This window comes from Ursus maritimus, unplaced genomic scaffold, assembly GCF_017311325.1.
Source record: "Ursus maritimus isolate PB19 unplaced genomic scaffold, ASM1731132v1 scaffold_23, whole genome shotgun sequence".
Lineage (NCBI taxonomy): Eukaryota > Metazoa > Chordata > Mammalia > Carnivora > Ursidae > Ursus > Ursus maritimus.
Genome location: NW_024424786.1, coordinates 32312727 through 32323266, shown reverse-complemented (window position 1 = coordinate 32323266; position 10540 = coordinate 32312727). Strand labels below are relative to the sequence as shown.

The 10540-nt window shown below is 36.9% G+C and overlaps 1 protein-coding gene across 1 annotated transcript; it reads right to left on the bottom strand.

Moving 5' to 3' along the window:
* Positions 1 to 4774: 4774 nt before the first annotated feature.
* LOC103672242 (olfactory receptor 4C11-like) lies at positions 4775 to 5704 on the bottom strand. The gene has a single exon (XM_008700910.1). The coding sequence runs from the start codon at positions 5702 to 5704 to the stop codon at positions 4775 to 4777; it is 930 nt and encodes a 309-aa protein (XP_008699132.1).
* Between the last annotated feature and the right edge of the window lie 4836 nt (positions 5705 to 10540).

The following is a 10540-nucleotide window of genomic DNA, read 5'->3' as shown; positions in this document are numbered from 1 at the left end:
GGGAAAGAATAGTATCTTCAATAAATGGTTTAGAGAAAACTGGATATCCATATGAAAAAGAACGAACGAAGACACCCATCTCACAGTAATCACAAAACTAACTTGGAGTGAATCAAAGACTTACACATAAGACCTAATAAAACAAATCTCCCAGAAAAAAACAGAGAGGGAAAGATTTTTGACTTTACTCTTACAGAGTATTTCTTGGATTCAAAAGGAAAAAAAAAAAAAAAGCAGGCAACAAAACCTAAAAGGAACACATGGGTCTACATAAAACCAAAGAATTCTGCAAAGAAAAGGAAGCAGTACATTGAAAGGCAATCTACACAGTAGGAAAAATATTCACAAAGGAAATTCTATTTTGTAATATACATTTATACTCTATAAAGTTCTTGCCTTACAGCTAATAATAGTTTCTATGTGTCAAACAACGTCTAGTGTATGATTAATACTGAATAAAAAATAAAAGAATTAAGGAAGGTGAATTAAGTCAATAAAATATAGAGAAAACACTGCGGTGTAGGGCTGATTCCCATCAGCACCCTCTTCCACCACCTTTTTGCTCCTAGACCTATAACTAGACATGATTCCCAGCAGACCCCTAAAGGTGAGGTACCAAGTGTGACCCTTGAGGAACACACTACACTCCAAAATAACTACCTCAGTTTCCTAGGTTATAAAAACAGAAATATGGTAATCATGGAAGAAGCATATAATTCAATCAAGCCAAGTTTCTTGGTATGGGTTCACTAAGCAGAGATTCTTTATTTAGTGTTGTAGCTGGGAGACTGAAGAAAAGCTAACAGTTTTGCTCTTTGGTGGTTAAAGAATGAACAAATGGTGGCCCACAGTAGGGTAATTAGAAATACAAGACCTGACTTGGTTTAATGGAAAGGGAGAGAAAAAGCATAGGGAGATTGGAATGTTAGAATGGATTTGGAAGTTAAGATCTCCTTAGCCCCCCTGGGGTTCCAGAAGACTTACTTTTCATCATGAATGTGAGACATAAATTTGGCACGTTAATCCAGTCATTATGGTGTACTCATTTCCAATAAAATATCTGGACATCTTCCACTCACGGGAAAGAAAATCCTAATGATAGTCACTGTTATTTTTTTTTCTGGAAATGATCACTAGATTTGTTTGGGATTTTAGGGAGGGGCTTTGATATATTAGTAAGTTTTTTTTTTTGGTATGCAATTCTTTTTTCTGAGATAAATTTTACATATAATGAAATGCAGTCCTTTAATGTATATGGCTTGATGAGTTTTGACAAGTGTATATACTCACATATCCGTTAATAAATTCAAGATCTGGAATACGTTCATTAACCCAGAGTTAATTCCCTCCAATGCAACTATTGTCCTGATTTGCATTACTCTGTTTTAGTGTTGTCTCTTCTATGACTTCATGCAAATTGAATCACAGCATTTACTCATAGTGCATGGTCTCTTTGTTCTGGGATTTATTATATTGATGATGTAAGTGTTATTAGTCCTTTATTTTTCTTTGCTGAAGTTTATCTGTCTATCCTGCCAACATCTGCCTTTCAAGTGCAGTGCATTTGCATTTAATGTAATTGTTACATTTGGGGAATAAGTTCATCTTACAGTAGTATACATTTTTGTCCCCTTTGCAACTAATTTTACTTCTTTTCTATATGCTTCTGAGCTCATTGGGTAGATGGTTTTTGCCTAATATTCCGTTTTCTCTTCTTCTTAACAGCATCTTAAATAATAGTCTCTATTTTTTTAGAGCAGTTTCAGGTTACCAGGAAAATTGAGCAGAAGCTATGGAGATTTCCTTCATCTCCTCTGATTACAAAATAGGCAGAGGGACTGAATAGACATCTTCCAAAGACATACAAATGCCAACACATATATCAAAAGGTACTCAACAGCACTCATCATCAGGGAAATACAAATCAATATTGTAATGAGATATCACTTCACCTCTGTTAGAATGACTATTATCAAGAAGACAAGAGATAAAAAATGTTTGCGAGGATGTGGAGAAAAGGGATCCCATGTTCACTCCTGATGGGTTTGTAAACTGGTACAGTCATTATGCAAAAGAGTATAGAGGTTCCTCAAAAACATTAAAAGTAGAACTACCACCCATCAGTCTTACTGTTGGGTATATGTCCAAAGGACCTGAAATCATGATTGTGGAGTGTTATCTGCATTCCCAGGTTCATTGCATCATATTCACAGTAGTCAAGGTATGGATACAATCTCATCCCTAACTGATGAATCAATATAGAAAATGCGAGTCCTATACTATTCAGACTTTAAAAATGGGGAATTCTGCTATTTGCAATAACATGGATGGAGCTGGAGGACTTGATGTTAAGTGAAATAAGCAAGACATAGAAAGAGAAATACTGCATATTTTTACTTATACATGGAATGATAATAGTTCAATTCATAGAAGCTAAAAGTAGAATGGTGGTTACCAGGGGCCAGGGATTGGAGGAAATGGAGACATGTTGGTCCAAGAGTGCAAGGTTTTAGTTACGTAGAATGAATAAGTTCTAGAGATCTAATATATAGCATGGCCACTATAGTTAACAACACCATAATGTATACCTGAAATTGCAAAAAGATAGATCTTTAATTCTTCTCACACACACACACACACACACACACACACAATAGTAACTATACAGAGAAGATAGATGTGCTAATTTCTTAGTTTGTGGTGATCCTTTCACATTATATGTATATGAAAAAACCAAGTTGTACAACTGAAATATATATATAATTTTTGTACGTCAACATGCCAACTTTGGGACACTAGTGTAGTCACTATCTTCATAACATCCCCAAAAGCAAAAACAAAGTAGTGATAACACTGGAAACATGACATTTTAGTGAATTTAGTTGAAAATAATCTTTCACAGGAGGAAAATATTGCTATCGAAAAGGTTTTCCAGGTAAATAATGGGGAACATCATTAAAAATGAAATGGAATCCTCTAACAATTACTGATGATATGGTACACTGGAATACACTGAAATCAATGAATTTCTTGTATTTAATTTTTTCAAAGTTTGTATTTAATTTCCAGTTAATTAACATACTTTGTAATATGAGTTCCAGGTGTACAATTTAGTGATTCACACTTATATACCACACCCAATGCTCAACACAATTGTACTCTTTAATCCCCAGCACCAATTTAACTGCTATTTATTGCTGATGTAAACATCAGGGGTCACGTATACCTTTGAATTAGTATTTTTGTACATTCTGAAATCAATGAATTATAAAATTTCATGATATAGTCCCTGGCATGCACATATTCAATGTATAGATAATAATATGCTCCACACGCCATGAACATTAAAATTCTGTTGGTAGGGGTGCCTGGGTGGCTCAGTCCTTAAGCATCCATCTTCAGCTCAAGGCGTGATCCCAGAGTCCTGGGATCGAGCCCCATATCAGGCTACTGCCTTGGGAGCCTGCTTCTTCCTCCCCCCACTCTCCCTGCCTGTGTTCCCTCTCTCTCTGGCTGTCTCTCTCTCTGTCAAATAAATAAATAAAATCTTAAAAAAAAAAAAAATTCTGTTGGTAACTCCAAGTGTGAGAATCCACACTACCCCTTTAATAGGAAAGAGCAAACAGAAGCAACATGGCTTTCTGCTGTAAAAGTAAGATCTCTCTAATTTCATAAACTAGAGACAAGTCAAGTGAGTATCTATGAATACCTCTGGTATTTTCATTTATTCCATTGATACAGCCTTATTTTAAATGAAATAATATACATTGGTTTCCTTCATACTAGGTTCTACCTTTCTGTACTTTAATCTCAGAAACTACATTTTATCTATGGTGAACTTAAATTCTTATTTGGTCTTGACAATGTACATTACTTTACTTCTTTCCCCCTTAGTGTTGCAGAAGTCTCTTGTTGTAGCTCCTATATACTAATCATCAAATTTGGCTGATATATCTCCAGGACTTTATAATACTACATTTAGAAAACCCATAAATAATGCCTTGATTATCTTAATAGTCAAAGGAAAAAAGAAAATTTTCTTAAGATAAAAATTATGTGTCTGGGGGGCACCTGGGTGGCACAGCGATTAAGCATCTGCCTTTGGCTCAGGGCGTGATCCCGGCGTTATGGGATCGAGCCCCACATCAGGCTCCTCCGCTATGAGCCTGCTTCTTCCTCTCCCACTCCCCCTGCCTGTGTTCCCTCTCTCGCTGGCTGTCTCTATCTCTGTCAAATAAATAAATAAAATCTTTAAAAAAAAATTATGTGTGTGTGTGTGTGTGTGTGTGTATCTCCTTTTAGCCTTTAAATCACTTGCATGGAACTTTCTAAAGATAACCCAACAATAGCATGAAAAGAATTTCTTAACACCCAAGGTGGTTCCTTTGCTCTGAAAGTCTAAAGAGAGCAGCAGGATACCTTACTTGAAATGTGCTATAGACGTAATCACAAGTCATGGAGAACAGGCTAATCTTTATTTATGGATGCTCACAGTTTGAACAGTTGTGATTGTATAAATATCTTTCTCCTTATCAAACCAGAGCGTAGACTGAGATTGAGGACTATTTCATAATCAGCAATGTCAGAATTGAGCCCTCAGGAAAAGAAAGAACCAGGCTGGCATTAGGAGGGAAGCTTCTAGTTTGCGGGCAGAGTACAGAAAAAAATAAGGAAATCAGTTGCATTATATTGGAGTCCATTGGGCAAGTCAGTGTATATGTTATCATATTTGAGATCTGTAGAGATTAAGTAGTCAGACAAAGCCTTCAATTCATCATTTGCTTTCTGAGGTAATTTTGATACACCAGAGCTTCCTCATGGCATTTTTCACTTCTGCATTCCTCAATGTGTAGATTAGAGGGTTGAGAAAAGGGGTCCCAACAGTATAAAATACAGTCACCATCTTGTCCATGGGGAAAGTGGTTGGGGGGCGTGCATATATGAATATACATGGGACAAAGGTTAAGATTACTACTATAATGTGAGAAGTGCAAGTAGAGAGAGCTTTTTTCCTCCCTTCTGCACTGTGGTTTCGTAGGGAATGCAAGATGACAAAGTATGAGATCATCAGAATCACTAAACTGCTTAAGCAAATGGCCCCACTGTTAGACACCAACAGTAGGTTGATCACGTATGTGTCCATGCAAGCAAGTTTCAGTAAGGGTTGCAAATCACAGCAGTAATGATCAATTAAATTGGGTCCACAGAAAGGCAATCTCAAGGCCAAGATAATCTGGGCTATAGAATGAATAAAAGACCCTACCCATGCAAGAACAATCAGGATGGTGCAGACCTGCCTTCTCATGATGGTTGGGTAACGTAAAGGCTTACAGATGGCCACATAGCGATCAAGAGCCATGTGGATGAGCACAAAGATCTCCATGCAGCCAAAGAAATGTAGGGCAAAGACTTGAGTCACGCACTCATTGTAAGATATGATTTTTCTTGCAGAGAGCGAATCCACAATTAGTCTAGGGGCTATGGAAGTTGAAAAGCAGGAATCAGCAAGGGACAAATAAAATAGGAAAAAGTACATGGGGCTCCCAAGTGTCTGGCTGGACTTGATGGTCACAATAATAAGCAAATTCCCTACCACGGTTCCCACATAAAAAACGAAGAAGATTACAAATACCATTTTCTGTTTCATAGCATCTTGGGTCAATCCTAACAGTATGAACTCAGTTACGCTGTGATTTTGCTGCATTATTTCAGGCAAAGTGGAGAAAGCACTGGTTAGAAATAATTATTCTGTAAAGAAAGAAATATTATGAAATGAATACTTCATTTGGAAGTCAAATCCATATTCTCGATCATGGACGTGCCACTTACCAGTGTGTCATATCTTACTTTCTCTGTTGTTTTATTCTGAATAAAGTGGAAATCATTATTTTTATTCAGAGTCTATTCATGTAATTGCTTATGGAAGGAAGGAAATGTGTCAATAATGAAAGATACCTGATTCTTCAGGCATTATAAACATTAATTTAGTGAATTTGGTATGAGAAAATATCTTTCTGAGCTGAATGTCTTTCCTTAGTTTACATGAAGGAACTATTAGGGTAGAACGTTGCAAAATGGAGAAAACTCTTGCATGATTTACATAATGTGCTTTCACACTCTTTGACCTTGGTAGTTCATTTATAAAGTATCTACTAGTAAATATTCTGAGCATTAAGGAGTGATGTAGAAAGAATTGATAGTGTTTTTCTTAATGAAACCTAAGAGAGAGAGAGAGACAGACAGACAGGACAGGAAACAGACAATATTTTAGCAGTGAGCATTCGGTCAATTGGTCCAGTCCATCGTGAAATTTATTTTAATCTGTTTCCGTGACGATGTTTACTTCCTGTTACTTTACTCTCGATAATTTCTAGTTGCTTAGAGTTCTAAAATCATCTTCCATCATAAAACCTTGTACATTTTAGATTATATTATGTTGTCCAAATTTAAGTTCTTCGCCTTGTTCAGTATTCTAATGGGTCTTTCAGCATATTTTCCTAAGAGACAAGGAGAGACTGGGAATAAAATAAAGGATAGATACAGAACATTTTTCATAAATCAAAATATTCTTTCAAATATTATGTTATTTTTTGCACCAGGGATTTAGAAAATATGCTAAGGAAGCTCTAAGACATGGCTTAATCTTTACAATAGAATTGTTGGAATCTGTTTTGAGTGTCCTATACCCTGACTTCAGTATGGGAAGATAGAAATAGAAAGGAAACTTATATTTATTTATATATAACAAACAGTAGAATAATCTTTTCTGTCCTCATCACATATATTTTCCAAATAGTAGCACAATTAAATGCATAAGTATCAAGTCATTTAAGGACATTACAACATATATTCCACACGACAGCATAATTTTCTCAAATATAAATGGATCTCAGAGATCAATCTCGAAAACACAATGGATAGGGCTCATGAGTGGATCAGTGTGTTAAGCATAGGACTCTTGATTCCACTCAGCCTTGATCTCAGGACTGTGGCACCTGGCCCCATGCTTCGCTCCACACAGAGTAAGGAGCCTGCTCGGGATTCTGTCTCTGCCTCTCTCTCTGCCTCTAGCCCTGCTCACACTCTCTCTCTTTCTCTCTAAATTAATAAACACGATCTTTAAAAATAACGCAGTGCAAATTAAAATTGAAAAAGAGCTGTGTGCAATAGAAACTCTTCCTATTAAAAAATAATGTCGAAATAGAATTTCATTCATAGAAAAATACATTCAAATTTAAATTCCAATTATATATCCTTTCACCTATGAGATTAATATAGTGACCTTTTTGATAAATGCCTCTTAACAAACATTATGAAAATGATGTTTGAAACAATTGATCCCACATATCTTTGGTAGGAGTTTAAGGGGGTGAATTGTCTTGGGGAGTGATTTTCAACATTGATGTCACTTCAATGGCACAAAGACATAGGTCTGGTGTTTCCACTGGCTGCAAGGGATGTCACTCCCAGGCACAAAGATTATCACAGCAGTCCTTTCCAAGCTGGCAAAGGGTAAGAAACCACTCCAATGTTGATCAGAAAGGAAACGAATCGAATCAGGGATGGTATTTATGCAATCATGAATAAAAAGTAAGTGGGTATGTAGGCAATGGTTGCTAAAATAAGTTGAAAAGTGTTAGAGTTCAGGACTCAATGCAGAGGATGGTAATATTTTCATTAACTGCAGAAAAATAATATGTATCTCACACACACATGGACTCATATCAATTGTATTTAAGAGACTACAGAGATAGCAGAATATTTGTGGCCTCAGGGGGGAGAAATCACATTCTTGGAATCAAAGTTAGGTGGATGACTTACCTTTTAAAATATTCCCTTTTACAATTGAAAATATGGCATAATGATGCTGCATTAAAAATAAAGCTTTTAGTAACCTTCTCTTAGTAGATGGTTTATTAGTTGCATTGGCATATTACTGAATGATAACAACTGTCTTCTGACATAGGCTGCAGAAACAGCAAGATTCCCAGGGCCAGAGTAAGATTTAAATATCTGGGTGAGAGGGTGAGTCAGCTATAGAGTCAGTTCTGGGTCAAGGGTCATTACCACATCATGCCCCAACCACACTGCCAATCATACAGGTTCCCCTGCATTCTTAGGAGTTCGCCAAATATGCCCTTAGTCCAACTCTTCAGCAGACAGGGGTGAAAACAGGATGAATTCTAACAGTTATGTATTATAAAAAGTTATCTATCCATCCATCCATGCATCTACATACCAATCTATCATCTATCTATCATCTACCGTCTCTCTAACTACCTGACAGAGTTATAAACTGAGACAGAGTAACATTCGTAGATTAATAGATATGAGTGGCATATGTTGGAATGAAGCAACATAAGGAAGGTAATCTTTATCTGTTCACTTTTGAGTTTAAGCATGTAGAAAAAGTACATATTTAATAATAAGTATTTAGAGAGTGAATGAAAGAATTAAGAGAATTTCCTATTGTTATGATTCAATATTTTTGGTCCTATTAAATACACATTTACCACTGAAAAGGGAAGCCTACTCCATCCAAAGTAAAATCATCATCTCCATGGAACATTTCTTGGAACACTCAAATAGATGCTATTTCTATTTGCTTCTCTCTCCACCAGGAGCTGCTGTGCATATCTTTTATTCTGTCTTCTCATTTTAGATTGTAAAACACTTCTAGAAAATTCCCTAAACTTCCTATCCTTTCACAAAGGCCTTTTCTGTGTTAGATGCACACTGTGGCACTGATCAGATTACTTTTCTCTGAGTATAAAATACAGTTATGTTAATCACCTACACAAATCTTACCAGTTCTGATAAGAGCTTATGCAAAGGGTAGGATGTTCAGTAGTCCTCGTTTCTTCCCAAGGTAATTCGGCCACTATTTGCTCAAATGAGAATTTTTTTAAAAAGTGCTTCTAAATTTCTGTCTGATGCCTTTTAATGCCACTGAGGCTCAGGTTCTCGCCTGCATGCCAGAAGACGAAGTTGGTCCTGGATGCATCCCAAATGTTCTGAAATCCACCCTCACATGTAATTTTGACTGGGAAATGCTTCTCTTTTGCCTTTCCTGCAGGAGTATTTAAACATGCATGATGCAAAATATAGGAGTCTGGGGAAGGTCATTCCCTAAAGTGTCCCTTTCCTTTTAATTAAGACACATGAACTAGGGCACCTGGGATGCTCATTTGGTTAGGCAGCTGGCTTCCTCTCAGGTCATGATCCCAGGGTCCTGGGATCAAGTCCTGCAAAGGTTTCCCTTCCCTGCAGGGAGTTTGATTCTCTCTCTGTGCTCCTCCCACTCCTTCTCTCAATCTCTCTCCCTCTCAAATAAAGAAAATCTTAAAAAAAAAAAAAAGAAAGAAAGAAAGACACATAAGCTAGATGTGATAAAGAACTAAATCTTCAGTACTGTTAGATTATGGGAAGAAAGGTGATCTCTTCTTGCAATTAAAGGTGTTGATTAGGGGATAAATGATGTCTTTTGACTGGAATATAACAACGGTGATTAGCTAGTGATCTAATGGCCAGGACTTAGTTCCTGATACCATTATCCAAGCAAATGATTTAGGATTTCTTAAAGACACGGCTGATTATAGGTCTGGGGCAGGGAATATACAAGATAAACTTGAACATCGTGTAATGCTGAAAGGTAAAGAAGTACTAATACATACACACACACACGCACACACACATACACACACACAAGTACACTGACACTTTGATGAGAATATGCCAAAGGGACACAAAAGCCATGGAAAGATCCTCCAGTGCCAAAATTTGGAAAACGTTTGAGCAACAAAACAAATGACACTGAGTTGAAATATAACTCATAGTACAAAAAATCCACAAGTTCATAATGATCTAGACATTTAAATAAATAACTACTAAATAGGGGATAATAGATACATGTCCCATAAAAAAGCATTCCTAATGCACCCAGTCCCTCATTTGTGGACTGTACACAAGCGAGTTCCTTCCAAATGGCACACTGCGGAATGGGGCAAGGGAAGCAAATATACAGAGGAGAAACATGGCAGACACTACCTCAACCAGGTGATCAAGGTTAACGTCAGTGGTGATAAGTCACATTGAAACTATGTACTCACCGGCATGATGTGATGCAAATGGCACTTTGCCTGTATGACCATTCTCCGAATAACCCATAACGCCAGTCCAATCCTGACGAAAATATCAGACAATTCCTCAACAAAGGTTTTTATATACAATGTCTGAGTAGTTCTCCTAAAAACTGTCAAGTTCATCTAAAGCAAGAAAGCTTAAGGGGCACCTGGTTTCCTCCGTGAGCTAAGCCTCCCACTCTTGTTTTAGGCTCAGGTCATGATCTCAGGGTTCTGAGATTGAGCCCCTCATGTGGCTCCATACTCAGTAGGGAGTCTGCTTCTCTATCTGTTCCTCTGCCCTCCTCCTGCTTGAGCTCTCTCTCTCTCCATAAATAAATAAATAAATCTTAAAAAAAGAAAAAAGTTAAGGATACACTGATTGTGACGGAATTGAGTAAAGTATAGAATTTTTTTAA

What these genes read in the sequence shown, in the direction of transcription:
- LOC103672242 (XM_008700910.1), bottom strand. Translation starts at nt 5,704, where the DNA reads ATGCAGCAAAATCACAGCGTAACTGAGTTCATACTGTTAGGATTGACC.